A 22,751-nucleotide genomic window follows, 5' to 3' on the forward strand; every position below is an offset into this window, starting at 1 on the left:
ACCACATCATAAGTAAAGTCCCATCAAAGAGAGTCAACAGCTTTGTGAATGTCAATTCTCAATAACCCCCTGACTGTTTTGTAACAAAGAAAGATATTCACAGTAATGCTTCTGCTGGAGATGAAGCCAGAATGGGTAGAGCTGACCATCCAAGAAACAATAGATCGGAGCCAATTTGCCAGGATTTTAGCAATGAACTTGTTAAGAAGGTTGCAGAGAGAGAGAGAGGCCTTAAAGCAGAGAAAGGAGACACTCCTTCAAATCCAAGGATGAGGCAAAGAAAGGTTTCATTAATGTGGAGGAGTTGGCTGGGATTGAAAAACAAGCTACAAATAGATCTGGAAAGGTCCCATTTACTGGTTTCCCCAATCTATTTATCTATTTACTCCATATAAGATCCTAACTGAAGTGTATAGAGCAACACTGCAACATCATTATGGTATCAGATATTTTAAACCATGGTACCCATTCTAGGAAAAGGGAGACACAGAAAACATACTAGCAAGATATAAAAAAAAAGCCACCAGAAAGGCCTAGACTAAAACAAATGCATTCTAGGGAAAGCATACATATAGGACAAGGGAACCTCTAAATGATATATGTTATTGTTGGAAAAGATGAGTGAAAACTACAAAGTTAACAAAGAAAGTGTAGAGCAACTCCAGGATACAAAGGGTTTAAAATCTCAACGGAATTCCAATAACTCTGTGACTCTAATCAGCTATGATAGTCACCTAAATGGAATCTGAATTGTTTCTAACAATATAAGAAAGAAAACCAAAGAAAAAGCAAGAAATAATGTCCAGAAGCCATGAACAATAACACACAAGGATTAAGATTTTTAATTTTGAACTTACCAATTAGATATGGACATTGGACAGGCTATAAAAATTCATTTGGATCCTCCAAAAGCAAACCTTTGTTCTTGATCCAGGTCAAACTAAGACTTGAAGACTAACACTTGCAAGTCCAACCAGTCACCAAGGCATGAAAGTAGCATGAATTAATTCGCAAACTTATTAAAAGCGAGTCAGCAACAAGAAGCACATAAAAAAAACTAGAATCTAACAGTGCAATGTCAATAACTTTTATAAGGAAAAAAGAGCAGAATAAGCTCATAATATGAATCCAACCATCCTAGTCCAATCCATAACTGGTAGAATAAACCATTACACCCCCACCTCAAACACCCTCCCCCTCCCCAATTAAGGGGGGAAAAAAGGGAAACGCAGTTACAGAAGTTTATCTGGGAAGAGTTAATCACCTTCTAAATGGTTTGTACGTGACAGGACAGCAATGCTCCCCTTACGATCTGAGACAAAAGCAGTGTCCATGTCCAATAGAGTACAGTCAGCAACTAACCTCTGCATTGGATCACAGTAAAGCTGCTCCAGTTTTCTGAGATCCTGGTGCATAAGAAAGCACAATAGGCAAGTCCAAGAGGACCAGAATCAACCTATCAGATTTTTATCCTGTTTTGTGCCTCTAAACAACAAAAGCAACACACAAACTCACGAACTAACAATAACATGATATAATCTGCTTAAGCAGTGAGGGGCCAACAGCATGATATTTATAGACTAGATTAGCAGACTGTCCTAAAAGCACTGGTCCATGTTAAAGAACAGGCTGGTGCAGTGCTCACCTGCTGACTATCCATTCAAAAGTCTGAAACAAGGAAGAACTAAAATGCACTGGTACATCATCATAATGCTATATATATATATATATATGATGCACTGGTACATCATCATAATGACTGGTACTCAGCTATATGAATGGTCATACTCCAATGGCTTGACCATCCAGTCCTGATGGTAAACCCTCCAACTGACTTTATCACCTTTCCTCTGTGATGTTCAAACTCCTCCACTATCCATAAAAAACTGGATTAGACATTCAGGGATTCTCTCATTTGACACCCCTTACGGTGTCAAATAATTTGTAACCATAACCTTTTAGCCTTTTGGACCAACACTCATCTGGGTAAATGATGTCATTTTGTTTTACGCATTTGAAAAATGTGCAAGACAGTTACAGCTTTTGGTGATGGCAATGATAATTACTTCCAAATTATTTTTGATAATGACAAATGATAAATCACTTTCAGATTATTCTTGAAAACCTATTACACCCCTATTTAAATGAACTTTTGGGAATGAGACAAGAGATAATTAAAAGGTGTCAAGTTCTAGATACACAAAGAAAGGCATCATTTATAAGTTCCTTAAAGACATAAGTAGTTCCAACATACCTCTTGATAGGAATAGAAAAGGATTCCATCACGGCAATCACCAACTGCAATCCTGGTGAACTGGGTGGCTAAACATGTTATTGCAAAGCGTGTCCTCCCTAAAGCAAACCTCCGCACCCGCTGAGGATTCTCATTCAGAAATCCATATACATAAAACTGACAGAAAATTGAAATTCCCATCAGTTCTACCCATGATAAGCAAATTCAACAGACACTAGCTTGGAATCTTGAGAATATGGTTTACTGCAAACTTACAACATTACCAGCTGATGCCAAGAAGTAACGATCAAGATATGGACACACAGAAAGTACCATTCCAGGCAATGTAGTCTGGTAAGCCACACGCCATTGCCATGCTTCAGATTCTTCAAGCTTAACTCCCTCACAGCTATTGTCATCAGGGCTGCTGCAAAGGCTACTGCTTGAAAGTTGTTCAGTAGCATACCCAACTATTTCCCGAAATGGAGACGCTAGTTGAGAAGACGAAGTTGTCTTGGAAGAAAAAATCCATGAACTGCTTGCAGAATTCTGTGTGTGCTCAAGGCAGAGGACAAGCAGACGCCCCTTGGTGCTGCTAAGGAAAAAACTGTTAGACTAAGTACAGAAATGCAACATAGACATATTTGTATTGATTTTTGCCAATGGAGTTTCATGAACAGCACATGAGGCAGAGTACAACACAAAAAATACAAAACTGAGAAGAATAGGCATGCAAAGAATTGAAATCCCCCATGATTAGCTACATTATATTGTTAATCAACCATCCAACTAGCATAGAAGAGCATCTCCCTAAAAGAAACTGTTAAGTCATCCACCAGCTGGAGCAAATTGTAAAAATGAAGGAACACAATTTAAAAGATAAGATGATAGGAAAGGTACAGAATACAGTAAAAAAAGAGCATAAAAAAATCGGCAGGCAAAGAACTGTCAACAAATCAATATTGATAACAAGACTTCATGTGACAACAGAAAGGTTCCAAACTGATAATGGAGGAACTCAAGACCTTTTATTACGAGCAATGGGAGAATTACCAGAGTAGGACTACCGGAGTTAAGAACAACTTTTTCTTTACAAAAGGGCAATAGGATAAGAGGAACTAACACTCATAAGCTGGTAGGGGCAAGGTAGAGAACATATGTCAAACAACCCCCCCCCCCCCAAAAAAAAAAAAAAAAAAAAAAAAAATAAAAAAAAAAGAAGAAGAAGAAGAGAAACAGACAAACAAAATAAAGGAAAAAAAAGGGACTTTTCTCTCCACCAAATCCTATTTGGACCAAGCTAACCAAAAGATGCACAACAAATGTTTCACTCTTCTAGGAGATAAGCAAGCAGAGACAAAAAATCCGATACCCTCAATCAAGGCTCACAGTTTTGGTATTTTGGATTCGAGGCCGGTTTCGACCTGGCAAAAAATTGAAATTTCCCTAGTACTTTTCAAGCAAGGGTTTGAGGTTTGGGGGCTTATATGGCCTTCATTTCATGTGATTTCTTGCCTCCTACCTATTTAAAGCATAATAAACAAAATGAAACTAGTAGTTTGCCCCCCGCCCCCAAACCCCCCCCCCAAAAAAAAAAAAACCACTGAAAAGTTATCATTCAAGTATATTAACACATGATTGGTTCCAAGAAGTACAAATTGTATTTCATACAGGCATTGAATCATCAATATACATGAATTGTTTGATAGAATGATTACATATATAATAAGTCAACAAAATGCAATGACCAACTAGCAACTAGAGTGTCCCAGACTTCGGTTCCATGTTGAGTGCCTACCTGAAGCTGGTGCATCTATCCCTTGTTTGTAATAGTACTCCCAATACTGGCTGAAAGTTGACCATGACATTTTGCCCACGAAGTTACACACTTACACATGAATTGAGACACTGCATTTCTATAGGTGGAATCATCCACATAATTTAGCTATCCCATCCTAGCAAATCTGTCATAAGAGAAGATACTTCGTGTGACACCCGCTCCCAAAACTAGCCCAGCTGGCTATTATGGTACTACCAGTCAAGGTTTAAAGTATCCCACGATACTATACGATACTTGCCGATACGTATCCATATTTGACACAACCGATACGATACATCTCGATACGTCTCTCCATTGAATTACACTAAAATACATTAGTCAGAGTGATACAATACTCGATACAGGACGATACGTATCCATATTTGACACAACCGATACGATACATCTTGATACGTCTCTCCATTGAATTACACTAAAATACATTAGTCAGAGCGATACAATACTCGATACAGGACGATACGTCTCTTAAAATCACCTGACCGATACGATACTTGATACCGATACTTTAAACCTTGCTACCAGTAGTGGAAAAGAGGAGAAGCAAAAGAGGTTTTTTAAGGCAAAAGAGTTGTGCAAAAAGGTGAAAATGGGGAAATAAACAAAAACCAAGGAAAAAGCCACTAGCGGGTCGAAACCCTTGTCACAGACTTGGCAGAAAGGGTATTTCACAGGTTTTTTGACCGATACTGGTGACTTTTATTAAAGAAATGGACTGAAACTGGTCCAAACCTTGTGTCAACCAGTCTCAACCCATATCGATCGAAATGTTGAACTTTTTCAAAATCTCAGAGATTCGTTTCAGTTTCAAAAAAACCGAATTGTCGACCGAAATTTGTACCATGCCCCCAAGTTCTAGCCAACAAATCACCAAGAACTACCATACCCTCATCTCCAAATCGACGATATGGTCCTTTGTCCACATAATGGTACTAGGGCTCAAAGATTCTAGTTCTTCTAACAAGAGAAGGAGGAAAAACTTGCAATAATCTAAAACTCAGAATGAAAGTACAGACAGAAACTTAAACTTCGGCAGGGGAATCGAACACATGAGAACATATTCTGAAATCAAAGCTGAAAGCTATGGTAAAACTGAAACAAGTGAAGGCAATGTTTGAAGAAACAACACAATCAGAAACAGGACAAACATATGGGAGAGCGGGAGAAGCTCAATAACTTGTAAAAGACCGCATGGCAGCAATAACTAGTTGAGTTTCCTTATGGACAGAGCCTTTCAGCTATACATATATAATCTTCTAAAAAGATTAATGTAAAAGGTGCAATTAGGGCCACTTAAAGTTTAATAGAAAACAGAGAAGGCATAGGACCAGGGAGCATTTGAGGGGTTTATACATAGATTTATTAATCAGAACTATTAGGAAACAGTAACACATGATTAACTATTAAATCTCAGAGTAACCCAACAAGTGACAGTGAATAGGGAAAATAACAAAGACTGATAAGAAAAGAAACCTCCTCAAAGACGAGTATTGTCAGAAGAGAAATGGGAATCTAAACTGATGAGAACTGGGATGAATCGGTTACCTGAGATCAAGAAGAAACCAACTATCAGAAGAAATAATTCAGAGAGCCAAACCAAGGATTTCAGCAACACTCAAGTGCTCAGACAAACTTCCACTGATTTTATTAACAGAATCATGATTCATTAATCAACAAGAACCATAAGGTACAGCAAGCAAAGAACTAAAGCTTAATGACTTGATTACCAGGTCGACCCCTAAGACCCAGTCACACAATGACCTAAATGAGAGCAAAATTCTATTCGAAAAATCAATTACTAGACCTCTCTTCAACTCCTAGTACCATTATGACTCAAGAAAAGAAATTGACAGGCCAATCACTTTTTGTACTTTTATATTAAACCCCATAGATGGACTTATATTTCAGGCCCGATACAAACAACAAATAGCTGCACCCCTAAGACCCATAAAAGAATAACAATCAGTTTTGTTTAAAGTAATCAAACTAGACCTCTTACAAGGCCCAACCCAAAGTCCTTGGAAAAAGAAGCCCAGCATTGTGCAAGTGAGGGGAATATACCTGCCAAGAGGCTATTCGGTACCCTGTCTAGTTTGTCTTCCTGCATCATTAGCTCTCCTATAGTCCTATTTACTCGTAATAACCTTCTAGTAAAGGTGCCCCCATTTATTCCTGACATACCTGAACCTAACTAAAAGACCAAAGTTTCCGACAACTATTTCCTGTTGGCCTGTTCTACCATATTAAACCAACACAATGTATTTGATCCATACTTGTAGTCTTCCTGTCTAACCAGGGAATGGGATGGATGCAAAACAGAATTTAAGAGATTCAGAGCCATACATCGGTGGATCATACTAAAAATGTCCAAGTAACTTGGGAAAATATATTAAATAAGGCAAGCTGTCAAACTCTTAGAGCCATCACATTTTTCAATTTAATTTCAGAATCCTATTCTAATTATTAAAAAAGCAACTAAATGGCAAGTGAATTTTTGGAACCAAAAGGAAAGCATATCATAAGCTTCTGGTAGGTCTTTAACCTTTCAGCTTCCCCAGTGGGCATTATAGCTCTTCCAGAAGACAGACTGGTTCCAACCACCAACACTTGTTCATTTGCAACCTTCACTAACTGCATAGATTTTCCAGTTTCTCCAGGATCAAACTTGTACGTTGAAAGAACCGAACCACTGAGAGGATCCACACAGCATATGTCAGATGAACTTGACTCACAATGTAGGTCTGTCCTCATAACAAGTAATAGCCTACTGTCACTGTGATATAAGACCTTCCGAGGTGTGCCTCCAAGATAAAACGTCTGAACATTAAGCCTCTTACAGTGAACCATCTCCACCTGTACTAGAGAATAATGAAAAGTGACTTGAAAGGCTAACAATGCATAATGCCTGATAATGACAACTAAAATAATATAAGAAAGTTCAGCCCCTAATATGCAGTCACAGCAGTTCAAACAGTTTGTTTCAGAAACACAGAAGCATCCAGCTTCAGCCTGTTTGCAAAGAGCTAAAATGTTATGCATTAAAATCAAATGACTGCTAAAGAATCACTCTGAACTTTAACTTCTACAAACGACAGTTGAGGGCCAGTTAGGAATCCAAAGGCTTTTCTTGACATTTGTTCTCCCAACATGCCATATGTTCTTAGCCATGTCCAAGGACCATGTTAGCTTCGCAACTAAGTGCAAGGAGTGTTGATATATAAATCAAGGTTTTGGGTAAAACAGTAGTGAAGAACATCACCAGTCACACTTATGTCAAAGTTAAACAGTACCCTTTGCCATTATAATGAAGCTAACTTTTCTATTTTCCAACTTTCATTTTTATACACGCAACAGGAAGAGGTACACTGCCATCATAAATACCAACTCTTCAGGTTTAGATGGTTCACAACCAATCAAATGCAGTCATTTGTCTAGGTTTCCAATGAAGTTAACTCAGTTGCTGTAAGACAAACACATCTTGCAGAAAAACATCTTGACGTTGAGATAATCAGCCAATGAGAAAAATAAACTAGAAACAAGTGCTTCACAATCACATGAGAAAAGCTTACCAAATGTAGGCTGTTCTCCGCGACAAATAAAATTCCCTTAGGGCACTCCATAGAACAAACAGGGGTGACATGTGTTGCAGGTTGGAATGAGATAGAGGTATATGAAAGACTGCGCCTTGCAGTTTGCAGTAACCAGGGTCTGTCACTAAGAGCAATTATATCTGCATCAAGAGAATCACTCAAAGGAACCAAGAAAACAGGAGTAATGCCTATCCGACGGATGGCAATCAATTGTAGATCAATGGGAACATTGTCCTCTGCTCTTTGACACTCATTACTGGCACAATATCTCTGCCCAACTAAAGCTGGAGTTACCTTAGTTGAAGAAACAGTGCCTGCATTTCCAAAATAGCTAGGAACAAAAGGGCTTTGATTAGATAACTCTGATGAAAATGCCACGGATGTAGCAGGCCACTCCATCCTAAGAAGCATTCCGTTTCTCAAACCCGAAAGGATATAAAGTCGATCAACCAACACAAGCCTAACATCTTGCGGAACACAGCCACTGATAGCAGTTCCTAGTGTGTTGGTCAGGGATATGTCCCCTCTAGCAATTATTCTTATGCCTTCTTCAGGTACAAATGTTAGAATTTCTACTGAAGGTTTATGTGTTCCAATAACAAAAGATTTACCAATCTCAACTCCAGCTGGTATGGCAACCTCACAACTATTATCAATATTTACAGTTAACCGTTGGCATCCAAATTTTTTGTGTGGTATAGATATGCATGATAACTCATTCTCCAGCTTCACATGCTGCATTTCATATATTTCATAATGATACGCTGATAATGATCTAGTCCCAAGGATATATAAGAAGCAGGGATTAGAAGTCGCCACAATAATCAAACCATGTCCGACTGCCCCTAAACTGATAGTTGCTTTATTAGGGAACCAAGATGTAGAAATCGCAGCAGCTAAATGGATGCCTTCAGTATGAGCAGCAACCGTTGGCAAACAAAGTCGTACAGCATTTCTATGGATTTGGACCAACAAGCCATCACCCACAGGACCACATGCTAAGGTGCAGACATCTGACAGGAAACCAACTGCTTCAGTGACATCAATAAAGCTCACACCAACTGATAGTACCCTAGTTTCTTCAACAAATGAGAGCACTACAAAGGAATGATAACAGTCGGTCAATTTCATCCTCACAGTCCATGTACCAGTAATGCCTTGGTAAATTGGAGCAGTTCTCAGAAGCTTTTCTACACTGATTCCACTACGAATAACCCTTAGTGATCCTTCAGGAGCCTTTCCGCAGCAAGCAAAAATCTGGTCTTGGTTTTCATCATGGTAATCCACAACTGACATGTCCAATATTGGAGCAATATTTTGAATAGGGCTACTGTTAACTAGCTTTCCAGTTTCCAACTTCAAGACCATCCCATCACCCATCTCTACAAGTGCAACAACTAATCCACCTTCAATCCACAAAAGTGCCTTACAAGTTGGACGTCGGTAAAAACAATCAGATAAGTTTACTCTAATACCATCAAAGTCCAAACAAACCTCAATCATAAAAAATTCTCCTGTATTCAGACAAAACATCAGCCTTGATTTTCCTGGTTCCCAACTCCAAGCATTAACACATTTGAAAGTAGAACTCACTTTATTGCTTTCAGTATCTATACTCATTGGATCATCACCTTTTATAATTTCCATTTTTGAATCTCTGAGCTCCAGCAATGCACAAGCAGCAACATTAAAAATACCGTCGTCATCAACATCAAGTCCTTTACATGGCTCTTGAACAGATGTTTGCTCCTCAGCTGGCGTACACAGAAGACTTAATGTTGTTCTGTAAACACAACAGGGATGATGAGGATCTCTAAGATCCATCAACAAAGCATCACCATCCCTAAACAGAAATGCAAACCCATAAGCATGAGGAACCTCAACGATGTCAAGTGATAGAGGCCCAGCTTCAGTATACTGAGAGATGACATGAAGAGAATTTTCCCTCATGTTCCATTCCAATAAAAACAGCTCATTCAAGATTCCTCCCTTCCTGCAGTACCAAAACTTAGTCTTTCAAGTAGTCAGAAACAACCTCACTGTAAGAACTCCCAATTTTTTATGTACAATGAGCAGGAAGAGAATCAAGACGTAAAGTATAGATAAAAAGCTATTCTTCAATAAGACAACTTTTTGAGCATAGAAAGACAAGAACATAAAACTCCAAATATACATTACTAGCAAACTCATACCTGTTCAAAAGAAGAGCGACTATAGGATTGTATACATCCCGACTAAGTTGGCTGCAATCTTTAGATATGAAGCACATGCTCCAAATAACACCACAGATACTGGTTCTCTGAACGTCCATTGCATTGTTTGCATCCCCATCAATTTCAGGAGGATAGAATATTGTCTGAAATTATGACATGTGGAAGAACCTTTAAATAGCCTGAATGTAAGTGCACAAGCTTGTTCCACTACCACCAAAATCCAGCAGTGTAGGTTAAATAAACAATTAGGTAATCCAATGGTTCAACCTTATCAATGATATTGCTGCGAGCTGATATAGAAACAGAAAACAAAGCCAACCGGTCTTCGTACGCGCTAACAGCAACAAAACAACCACTGCATAGTGTGAAACTTAGAAATATAAGCAAGAGTTTCAATGTTATTTCTATTTGCTTCCTGTTGGAATATTAAAACAACAACTATATAGAGAAATGAAGAAACAAATAAGGATCTGCTAGATAATGGACAATGAAATACCAATTTGAAATATGAGACCATCTAATTCAAATTACACGAGTTGTTAAAACGAGTCAAAATGTTTACATAAACGTACCTAGACACATAGCTATATCAAAAAGCATTTCAATCCTGCAGGGGAACAAAAAAATGACAGAGAGATGAACTGAAGCATTTATTTTTCTTATATTCTTCTACTAGTCACTGAATGGAGAAGATGCAGAGCATCCTCAGATATAGATAATACACATAAAGGCAATCTTTCCAAGGATGAGAACTTATGTCTGGATGGTCAGCTCAGTAACATTTCTAAGTATATCATCCACAGGCATTAGATTCCGTCCACTGCATGCATGTGTCATGCAAAAGCAGGTTTATAAAATGTGAGCTACCCATTTGTTCGGCAAAATGTGGTTACAAACATGAACCATCTTCCTACTCTATAAGGAATGTGTTAAGTTCTCAGAAATTTTTAGTCTAATAGGATATTGTGAGTTATGCTTATCAGGGATTTGTGGTGTCTTGTGGGGCATAGGAGCATTACAGCCCTCGCCACAGTTTTCAAGGCATTGCATTTCACAAACCGATAAGCCATAGGATTTCACACTAGTAATGTTGAACAAAAATGGCACCGCTACCCTTCCATGAGTCCATCAACTCCAGAAGCAGAAGAATCTTACTTTTGAGCTGCTCAAGAACTAGTATCAAATGAGACTTAGAAAAGGGAGACTGTTACCAATGGCTTTAGCCTGAATCAAGAAAGGTAGTACTAGTATTTAGCTCATGAACAGCCAACAGGTTCTTAGGTGGTTTGTTGCTAGCTAGGTGATGCTCCTCTTTATCAACACATCAAAAGGCGACCGTCATAGTAACCTAGGCATAAGTGGTGGACACCCTGATATGATTAGGCACTAAAGGTCGCCTAACGTATAATAATGTCCCCCCCCCCCCCCCAAAATCTTATTAAAAGATCTAACTGCCCCTGACTTAAAGACTGAATTAAAATACTGGAACAAACCTAAATTCATGTACCACCTTCGTACACATGTTTTAGGCCTCTATGAGAGGCCTATTACCAAGTAAAACCTTGGGATAAAGGGTCTAACTTCTATAAGAGTATAAGACCCATCCCTGGGCCTATTCCACTAATTAGACATGGTTCAGTTTCAGAGAGAATCACTAGACTAAAAATCTCCTATAACTTATGTGTTGGATCTGCATCATTAGCTTTTGAAGTTTCAGTTTGAGAGAGAAAAATTAACATCCATTCCTCCAACAGGGGGACACTTACACATTGGAACAGGAAGAGAGAGAGAAGTCTATTTCACCACCTATTAGTTTCAAAGTCTTAAAATGTCCATTCTTATAGATAATCATGCTTTTCCGATTATTCATCGCCCTACCCAGCAATGCATAGGTAGCATGGTTTCATCTAGTGAATGTAATTTCAAAATATTTCAACAGCATTCACCTATCAACGATTAAGAAGGTTTTTCAGATAAAGACTACAATTGAGTTAGTAAACCATAATCATTTCCAATTCTAGTTTTTTCAAATAGAACTATTCTACATATCACAGATAGAACCTAAGTGAAAAGTCCTAACTTCGCAGAAGAAATAAAAAAGGAAAAACCCAAAGATGTTCATTCAATACTATAATGGTTCTACAAAACCAATAATTGCAAGGGGCACAGTTGTCATGGAGTTCAATCAAGCCAATGTGGTTTGCAGGCCCCTAGAAGGCACCTAAATATCGCATTACACATTAAAAAAGGTAGGTTTAGGTATCCAATATTAATGTTTCCTATTGTTTTATACAAAGAGGAATTTATGTAAACAAATGAGATTGGTACCTTTTACTTATAAATATAAAGGGTTAAATGGCAAATGCATAAAATGAGCAAGTAGTTTGCCTTGGCCATTAAGGGGTTGTATGGCAATGATTTTGACACACTAATTTTGTGTCATTTGCCCAATTTGGCACAGAAGTCGCCGAAATCATGTATGGTAAACGGGTCTAAAATAATGTGTTGGTTCGGCAAAAGTGTGTTGAACCGGATGTTTGGCACACAATTTTTGTGCCAACAAGAAGCTCCAAATTGCTTTAGAGCTTCTTGGGCACAAAAGCACTTCTGGTAGAAAACGCAGGGCATAAGAAGGAAGCTGACAGTGAATCGGGGTATCGATGTCATTTACCCATCTATTTTCAAAAGCCCTAAAATAACACATCTGCATCTCTCTTGACTCTGCTCTCGAATTTCTCTTGTCTCTCTTGACTCTCTCGTCTCTCTCAAGCCCTAAGCAAGCGAAGATTCGCCTCTCTACACTCTGCAGCCTTCACTCTCACCATCTCTTGCAACGAAGCCGAAGCCCTCTATGTGCAAAGCAAAGCCCTCTCTCTACAACCGATCAATCGAAGCCATGTCTCTTCAACCCTTGATTTTATGTGAGCAATTGTGTATCAATTGATGTGCATTTACCCCTTTTTTATTCTTAAAAAAAAAGTGCCCAATTTGTACCCTGATTATATATACATATCATACAAGACTTTGTGCCCATTTTGCCAAAGAAACATCCCCATCTGTGCCCAACCATACAAGATTTCAGTATCGATTTTGTGCCCAATTTGCCCAATTCAACACAAAAGCATAAAAAGTTCATTTTGTACCAAATTGGGAAAATTGGCACGGAATCATTGCCATACAACCCCAAATATACAGTTAGAAACAAATTTATTAAACATGAAGGCTGAGATGTGCCATCTTTCTCTCTCTTCCATGATGGCTGATCACAAACGACAAAGATGAAGCTGAATACAAATAAGAAGATAGATAATGTCTAGAACAGTTGGTTACCCAATAATGCTTCACTTTTTTTCTGCTGCTTATTCCTCTTCCTTTTTTCACCAATTCCCGTTTCCTCCCGACCCAACCACTTCCCCACCATTTTGTCGTTCTTTCAGTCTAGGTGCCTTGACTAACATGGGGATCTAGAATGGTTGCCTCACCACCAAGGCATTGCCTTGACAACTATGCCATGAGGTCTCCCACTTTATGAAATCCTTTTTTAGAAGAGTTGCAATTGGACAAGGTTTTTACACATGAAAGTTGATAGTAATGCAAGCCAAATAAAATCTTACCATAAAGTTTGGCCAATCAATAGTGTAACCAAAACCAGTTTTCAGGAACCTCTAGCTATAATACCAACTTACTTGGAATCAACGGCTAACTTTCTTCCTAATTGATGCCTTTGGTTTCCAGGAGTGGAAAGTTGAACATGTGCCACTGGGAAGAACCTGGGAGAAAAAATGTATGCATACCTTTTATTAGACAAACAACATAAATTTTCTTCTTCAAACTCACAGTTGTGTGCTATACATATTTTAACCCAAAAGAGAGTGCCTTATTCTGAAGATGCGGTAAAATGCTTTTAAGCTGCAAATTCAATGTGAGTCAGTGATATAAGCACTACAAGTGGACCTTGTTCCTGGTTGAAGCCCCACTACGGTGCAAAACCTTGTTCCAGGTTCTAGCCCTACCACATTGCAAATGTGACAGCCTTCATTGATGGAGAACTCCACACCCATCTCACCAGTTCAAATTTGACGCCAAAACAAATTGCTCAGAAGTGGAATCTAATAAAGAAAAATGGCCACCATATAAAATATGTAACTGATATTTCTGTAGTCTTGAAGCTTCAGACTCTCTTCAGAACACATTCCACTAGTCATTTTGGATACTAACTGGAGAGCTAAGTACAGGATCCTCTATGGGCTTGACCCACGTCACCCACCCATGTCTGCCATGTGGTAGTTACTGAACTTCAGCAAATCTCTCACCCACCAAGGTGATTTTACAAAACCCTAGAGAGAGAGAGAGAGAGAGAGAGAGAGCCGTAAAAACTATAAATCTGTTACCTGTGCATTTCATTGCAAAATGTAAGAAAAGAAAGCTTCCCGGAGTCAGAAAGAACAACCAGAAGATCTCTTCCCTGTGTCTACAAAAGCAATAAGCATTCATAATTAAGTCAACATAAACAGTTGAAATTTTGATCTCTCTTTTGACTACTTTTGTTTAAATTCTTTTCCTAAAGACACAACCAGCTAGAAACATTTACTAACATGATAACACCAGATACAAAATGCTTCATACTATATCTTTTGAGATGGAAAGTTGGTAATGTAAAATCAGTAAAGAAACAGACCTGTGAAATTGGTGCACAGAACTTTTCATTCCAGCGCAAAATTGCGAGATCCTTAATTGTTCCAAACACAGCCTGTTCACAAATAGACTGTACAACCCCATCCTCACCAATTACCACCAACTCTATAGATGTTTCCTGATCAGAAGACCATCAAGACATTAAATGCCAAATAAAACATATTGTTCCAATGAAAAGGATCTCCTAATTATTACCTCAGCATCTAAAATTAAAATTTTTAAAACAAAATAATATGAAAAGAAACCAGAAGTTAGGCATGTGACACTTCTAAGTATAAATTCTATTTATCATCCAGTTTCCATTTTATAAACAAGACTCCAACAATCAGAACTAGGAAAAACTTTGGCCAGTAAGAAACAACACATACAAAATGAGTGCTGCTGAGATTTTCTATGTATCAGGCCACTTTTATGGGGCCTAAAGCATAGGTAATTAGGTTGAGTATGAATTTAGCTTCTATACTTGGGTAACTTCTATGTTTTAATATTGAACCAGTTTTGCAGGTTTGAACCAACAGTTCAATTTAAGTTATGTTATGATACTCTTTAAGGCTTAGGGAATACCCACTTTTAGTTGTCTTTATTTATTTTAATTGTTTAGTGGCACTGGATCAAGACTTTGTTTTGAATAGCTCCAAAGCAGTAAAGAAAAGGGGTGGGGGTACAAAAGGAAGAAAGGGGGAAGGCCCAAAGGAACCTAGACAGTCAAACAGAGGAATCTAAGCCCTAGGTAAGAGCAGTGAGCCTAGTCCTTGGGGGTGGTTATCAAATACGGACTTTAGAGAAGAATTTTGAAACTAACATCCTAATAAGCGTCTTGCCAAATCTGATTGGAGAATGAATACTTGGTATATATATATATATACCATCTTCGAAGGTTACACTCCATTCAAATGTGAAAGATCATAGCCCCAAAGACAAGCTAGCCAATAGTATTACAAATGGAGGACACTCTGAAGGCAGATGATAGACAACACCACTCCCTCAAAGGTCTGAGAACGACGGCACATGGTGCCCTAATATAGAATTCAGGTTGAAGTAACTAAAGAGACAGGGTAGACCTAAAATGACAGTTGAACAGGTGGGACAAAAAACATGCATAGCCTAGGTCATATTGGAGGACAAGTGTCCCTGTAGCCAGCCCCACTTGGTTGGGAAGACTAAGTTGGTCGTGGTGTTGAAAATATGTTCAGCATTATGAACCAGTTGCCCTCATTTGAATATTCCGGAAATGGTGAATGAGTAGGAGTAAAAATGTTTACTAAAAAGGCACAAAAAAAAACATTAGAAAGAGTCCCACAATATTAGCACACCAATCGGTAAGGAAAACTTGATGAAAAAGCAAGAACCCATAATACATATAGAAATCAGACAGGGATACATACCAATTATATCTTAAATATCTATAAATTCTTCAAATATTTATTTAGTTCTGCCCTGTTTCTTTCTTTTTCCTTTCTTGCTGCTAGTTTGTACTTTGAGAGCATAACAATGTCACTACAAAATGGCCCCCGAGTTTCACTGAAGAACAAGATGTGCTCCACCAATATTCTAAAACTTCCCTCAAACTTCAAGTAATCAGTTCATGCACTATAACTGACCAACTGTTGTTTGAGCTATTACTTGATGGTTTCAGAGATTGAATGTATTTCTCCGCCACCATTACCTGACCTAGCTACTTTTTGGAGGCCTGGGTATCTGGTGGTGAACGACAGAAAAGATAAGGGAAATACTAACCATCGGCAGAGGCTAGAGTATTTGAAAAGAGACAACCAGTAATGTTTTTGAAAAGATTTCCTGGTTAACAGCATTTATAAGGATGAAAGGTACTAGTTGACAGACCAGTGACCCAGTTTAAATAATTGATGGGAACCACCACACATTTATAGTAGAATCTTAACATTCTTTGAGATCCATCGTTGCAGTTCAATGAAATAAAAATATGTTATAATGGTTAGGGTATTTGTTTCAAGGTGTTTTTGGTGTCCTTGGTGTTCCACAATGCACAACAGGAGCAAACTTTCAATCAACTACCAGACAATATCACGTTCAGACAAATAAACATCACCAGGAGACACTAGTGAAACAAATTAACAAAGAGCTAAGCAGGAACATAGTTCACGCCAAGAAATAACATTTTGCTGATGATGATCGTATGAGATATCTATGTTCCTTCTAAAACACCCGGCTTCTTCAGAACATAACAGCAAATGCAATAGCTTCTACTTGATAGGACAGGCATAAAACTAAGTTCCCATACTTGAGCATGAATCACCCTTCTGTGGTCATGCATATATGAAAAGGATTAAATCTGAGGCAGACTCTCCACACAGCAAATTGGTCTGAGCTCCAAAAGGCAACAGCAACATAAGTATGATTCACTTCACTTTTTTTGTACCGTGACAAGAAGCATACGGTACAAATTTAAACCATGTACTATAAACTATAATAGGGAAAATATAATTGTCTTTTTATTTAATTTTTTTCTTTTTTTGGATGAATATACTAGGGAAATTTCGTGAAGACTAAACCAAATGATGCAGCGATCTTTCTACACGGTTTCTTCTAGTGATGGTTAAAGATGAAACGCTGTCACTGATTTGCCAAAGACAGCGGTGAAACAAATAAAGTGCGACTATGAATTAATCCAAGATTATTAAAAATAGTGAATGAAATCGCAGAGAAATTAAGCATTTACAGTTTCGAAATAGAACCTTCCCGAAGACAACGTCGAATGACGAAGAAGAGCGGAGATGTCCTTGAACCGCCTGCTGAACTGCAGTCCCCTTGAGCACGCACTTTGCTACATAATGATCGCCGTTCGAATCTGGTCGGCAATGCACGAAAGGCGAGTCTTCGTCCGCGGTCGCCATTGCCGTTTGTCTTACAAGTTTTTACAAGAGATGTCCTCAACCAAATTTCCATGGCTTTCGTACTTCTATAACCCGGTTCCAGAGAGAACCCGATTGTGCTCCAACCCGGATTTGTCCATGGGAAATGAGCTTTGCCGGGGGCCGCTTAAGCGCACCGCGCACCTTAGTTGCTCCGAGTCCGAAGGGGTATCAGACGGACCCATCCGAATATTCCCCCGAATCCAGGAGCGAGGCGAAGAACGCAAGGTATCCACAACGAAATTAAATAAAATTCAAATTATGGGTAAGTTTAGTAAAATTCAAATTTGTTGAATTGATAACCTGGATTCTAATGCCATGGACATCCTATGAATTACAATCCAGAGTCCGAAGAGGATGTGGATCAGACGGGGCAAACAGGGGATTCGAATTCTAACTCTACGTGGAGGCATTGATGTCTTGCTGACTTATACATTTAATTAATGTGGCTTTAATAATTACTGGGCACTGTTAATGAGCTCCCTAAGCCCAGCCCATCCCTGATTGGTAACTATCTAAGTATTATGGCCCATTTATTTTAGTCATGGAACTAATAAAGCCCATAAATCCGTGGCTGTCCACTTGATTAAGCCAAGATATTTATATATTGCTATACAATACTATCAAACTAACAGAGCCATCCCAGCCCAGCCCACTCTTGTTTAAAGCCCAGACTGTCGAAGTAGCCCCTCCCAAGGAGGAAAGGAAAGGCGACTTCAACCCAAGCTGGTCCGATCCAGCCCTTTCCGCAGTTTCACACTTTCACTTTCACGACGAAAATAAAATGCAGTGTAGATCAGGGGAATAGTTTTGGTTCGAAATCGATTCAGAGAATTAATTACTTCTGGGTAAACGTAAACCTCAATGTTTTGGGAATTCTCCCGCTCTCCACTTAATTAATAAGCCGCCTTGAATCAGTATAAGGAAGAATGGCTTGACTTGACGAATACTTTACTTCGTTCCCAAGCTAGCTAAGTGTCTCTCTCTCCGGCCACTCTCCACACGCCAAACGCGTTAACCTAGTTCCAACCTAAGTCTCTTTGACAGAAACATGCTGGAGCACATGGTTTCTGTTGTTCTGTTGGAAGGTAAATTTACATGGTGAGTTCCTTTGTACTTGCCTCGTTGCTTCGGTTTCTGTTCTGTTCTGTTTGTGCATCTATATATATATATATATATATATTGGATCCAATGGTTCATTTTTTCGAAGACTCAGCAGAATGCATGGATTGGGTAGCCGCGGCAGGCGGGAGCGTTTAAAACTCATTTCATCAGTGCGACGCACATCTCTAGTGGATACTGTTCATGGTGGCAACAACAATATAAGAGGTTTGGTTTTCTGATTTGTTAAGTTTCTTCCGGGTTTTTCTTCGTCTTTAGTGTTTCTTTGTTAATTGTTAGACCTGCATGGTGAAAAGTTAGTTAAAATACTGGATTTAGATGAATATTGGTACGAGTATTATTGAGAATTAATGCATATAAACACATGAACGGAAGAAGGTCTTTCTCCACAGGAAAAATAATCTACATATATAATAAAATAAAATAAAAATCTACCTGAAATGGAAGATTACAAGAAGATATTACAATGAGAAATCCACTTATAATACAATCACGAGTAATCTATCTAAAATACAAGATAGTTATACAGATATATACCTATTTTACAATAATTAGCTTCTTAATTTGAAGATATGCAAAATAATAACGGTAAACTTCCTAATATTTATGATATACAAAATAAAGTCAAATAATTAACACTCCTCCTCTACGTGGGGAATGAAGATTATGAATGTCTAGCTTGGACTACTGTAGATGTTACGACCAAGGGACTTACTAAATAAGTCTGCAAGCTGCTCAAATGAGGCAATTTTAGTTGGACATATTAATCATTGTTGCAAATTTTCACCAATAACATGGCAATCAATCACAATATGTTTAGTGTGCTCGTGAAAAACCAGATTGGCGGCATTGTGATGTGCAGCTTGATTATCACAATATAGGGGAATCTGCAATAAGAAAGGTAAACCAAGATCACAAAGAAAAATATAAGCCATATCGATTCACAAATAGTAATGGTCATCACACGATACTCAACTTCTGCAGAAGATCGGGAAAGAATGGTTTGCTTCTTTGTCTTCCTAGAGATAGGAAAAATACCTAGAAAGATGCAATAACAAGTAGTGGATCGATGAGTCATAGTGCAACTAACCCAATTAGAATCACAAAATACAGTCAATTTGAGTATATTCTCTGTAGGGATAAGAATGCCTTGATTAGGAAAGCCCTTTAAATATAGAAGAAGGCGATGGGTGGCATCAAGGTGCGGTTGTCAAGGTTGATACATGAATTGACTTAAAATCTTGAATGAAGGCACAATATCAGGCCTGATCATAGTAAGGTAAATCAATCGACAAACAAGTTGTCGATATAGTGTTGAATCAGAAAGAACTATGCGTCGGAGTTAGAAAGTTTCACATTTTGTTCCATTGGGAAATCTAAAGGACATGTTCCAGTAAGGCCACAATCATTGAGAATATCCAAAGTATAATTTCTTTGGCATATAAATATAGGCCACGAGGAGAACGAGCGACTTCAATCCCAAGGAAATATTTGAGTGAGCCCATATCTATGGGGTGAAATTCTCTACAAATACGATCCTTAACTTCATGAAGTAAAGTAGCATCAAAACCAGTGATGTTCATGTCATCCACATAAAGAAGGATGAAGGTAGAAGTTGAAGCCCGATGTAAGGAGAATAATGAGTGATCAATTTGAGATTTTAATAAAATCAAACTAATTAGAGCTGTAGAGAGCTTGGAGAACTAATTTCAAGATGCCTATTTGAGGCCATAGAGAGATCAATGGAGTTTACAAACAAGTTGTTCCCCCTTACATTGATATCCAGGTGGTGTTTGTATGTCTACATCTTCATGGAGGTTACCATTTAAGAAGGCATTATGGACATTGAGCTAAAATAGAGGCCAATCATTGGCTACATCTACAATGAGGAGGATCCAGATGGTTACCAACTTGGCCACAGGTGCGAAGGTTTCATGGTAATTGACTCCTTCAATTTGGTTGTAACCCATAACAACCAGCGAGCCTCGTAGCACTCAACTGTGAATTGGCCCATCTGGTTTTCATTTAATTTTGAACAACCATTTGGAACCAGTCACACACTTACCCTCAAGAAGGGGAACTAAAGACCAGGTTTGATTATTGGTTAGAGCAATAATTTCAACTTCCATAGCAGCACACCATTCAAGGTGCTTCATGGCTTCTATAAAGGTAGAGGGCTTAGAAGTAACACTTAAAGACAGTTAGAAAGGACATACGGGATGGGGGAAATGAGATGAAAATTAACTGAACCAACTATAGAAGGCAACGTTGCATCTGACAAATGGTAGTCCTTTAGGTATGTTGGTAGTTTGCAGACATGAGGAGGTCGAGTGGTAACAACAGGAGTAGTGGCAGGGGGGTGTGGTTAGGGGTTGGTGGTGGGTCAACAAGGTAGTTGTCACTAGGAGGGTAGGAGAGCTCGTCGTAAATTGTTTTACAATTTCACAAGTAGAAATCTACGTTCATACATGTCTATTGTTCACTAACACAATGTAGTGGCGTTTGGCTTCAATACTATACAATAATTGTGCAGCATTAAGCTACCTACGGTCCAAATCTAAAGTGGTGGCAAATCGACCATCCGTTTTGTTTTCTCCTTTTTTTTTTTTTTTTTTTTTGAATTTCAATGGAATAGTTCAAAAATAATAAAAAAGAAATAAAATCAAAACGGGTGGTGGAGATTCTAAATTGATCTGGACCATAGACAACTCAGTGCATTGCACTATTTTTTGTGTAAGCCATATATTTGTCATGTTTTCTTCATAGACTACCGACTACCATGTTCAGAACAATATATTTAATTATCTGTACGATCTCTGTTTTGAAACTTTAAGATAAAATGATCTTTAAAATAGGGTATCAAAGAGATGGCATTTGGATCAGGGAAGATCCAGAGAAAGTGGGGAGAGGGACCAAACACTATTAGTCTATTGGAGAGAAACATGTCTACCAATGAACACTTGGAATCTATCTGGATTATTGGATTTATGCATGCTTTTTGTCTTCTATATTGGGTTTGCTGAGTTGGAATCCTAGGATTTGTTGTTTTCTCTGTTGTTCATTATTCCACAGACATCACATGTTAAAGTGCTTCCAATTACGTTTAAGATGGTTTTAGCTATTAAATATTTGCTTTGTTAATATTATTTTGCACATGTTACATTGGACATAAGAACTAAAATAAAGTTTCAAACCATATATTAATGTGTATCTGTTGTAAAACCAAAGATTATCAACATTTAGAAACATGCCTGTCACACACATTCATAAATAATTAACGAATGTCACATTAAAGGAAGCAAAATTCATAGCTGGGAAATGGATTTTCACTTGGCCCATCACAGGATCAACGAATCCAGTATAAGTGACTACTGCTTAGAGTGAATTCTTGCTGTAAAAATGCTAATCTCATCTATTCCTCCTGGGTCAACTAGAGCATTTCATAGTATTGTGAATTTTTTGTACTAGTTATATAGATATAGATTCACATTAGATATCCAAGTTCTCATATTATCCTTGGCTATTTACACTAGACTATTTTATTTCCTTTAGCATATGGTATCAATTCTAAGTCGGTGTTTTTCTTTTCTAGGAGTTAAGTTCATGTACATGTGAGAGAAAATATTGAGATTTGAAGTCATAATCTTACACAAACTTTAGAGGTCCTCCCCAAGAATTCAGTTATACTAAAATGGAAAATATATGATGGTAGGTAATAAAATAAGTCAGTTATATTGCTTTTTCTTGAACTTCACGTCAAAATTGGTTGACTTGGACTGATGCAAGTGCACAAATATAGATCCTGGTCAACTGATTGTAACTTTCTTTGGAACTGCAATGTCAAGTCCTAATAGCAATGCAGTGGTATCGAGTCATTGTCAATGCCTTAGCTATACATATGTTGCCCTCAAGTCTTCTCCACCAAGAAACCTAAAAGTTTCCTACTAACAACCCCCTTAAAATATGATGTAAACCAATAACTTTTGAAATTTTTTTATGATAAAAGTTAGTAAAAGAATATTTATATTTGATTTTTTGCAGCAAGAATAAAAATGACTTTCTTCCACTTTGTCACACGGTTTCCCACTCAGATACCATCCCACACAAGACTTCCTCTAATCCCAGTAGAAACATTAAGCAACTTAGAAACTTCCTTTGTATCCGAAACAG

General features: G+C 38.1%; 1 protein-coding gene across 4 annotated transcripts in view; it reads right to left on the bottom strand.

Annotated features, from left to right (window-relative positions):
* LOC149003778 (Cleavage and polyadenylation specificity factor (CPSF) A subunit protein) overlaps nucleotides 1-17,527 on the bottom strand; it is a 33,913-nt gene extending 16,386 nt beyond the window's left edge. Inside the window, exons 1-11 of one of the 4 annotated variants that reach the window (XM_089137233.1) lie at nucleotides 17,283-17,527; nucleotides 14,552-14,673; nucleotides 14,265-14,344; nucleotides 13,560-13,643; nucleotides 10,141-10,228; nucleotides 9,853-10,016; nucleotides 7,640-9,653; nucleotides 6,613-6,923; nucleotides 2,567-2,825; nucleotides 2,255-2,410; nucleotides 1,265-1,406 (exon numbers count right to left, since the gene is read on the bottom strand). In XM_089137233.1, coding sequence (XP_088993359.1) covers nucleotides 1,265-1,406; nucleotides 2,255-2,410; nucleotides 2,567-2,825; nucleotides 6,613-6,923; nucleotides 7,640-9,653; nucleotides 9,853-10,016; nucleotides 10,141-10,228; nucleotides 13,560-13,643; nucleotides 14,265-14,344; nucleotides 14,552-14,673; nucleotides 17,283-17,493 — 3,631 coding nt within the window. In that variant the 5' untranslated portion in view covers nucleotides 17,494-17,527. Of the gene's footprint in view, nucleotides 1-1,264; nucleotides 1,407-2,254; nucleotides 2,411-2,509; nucleotides 2,826-6,612; nucleotides 6,924-7,639; nucleotides 9,674-9,852; nucleotides 10,017-10,140; nucleotides 10,229-13,559; nucleotides 13,644-14,264; nucleotides 14,345-14,551; nucleotides 14,687-17,282 lie in introns of those variants that run through there. The other 3 variants (XM_089137231.1, XM_089137232.1, XM_089137234.1) reach the window with 3 other exon arrangements.
* Between the last annotated feature and the right edge of the window lie 5,224 nt (nucleotides 17,528-22,751).

Source organism: Hakea prostrata, chromosome 10 (assembly GCF_041222555.1).
Source record: "Hakea prostrata isolate BN-2017 chromosome 10, UWA_Hpros_2, whole genome shotgun sequence".
NCBI lineage: Eukaryota > Viridiplantae > Streptophyta > Magnoliopsida > Proteales > Proteaceae > Hakea > Hakea prostrata.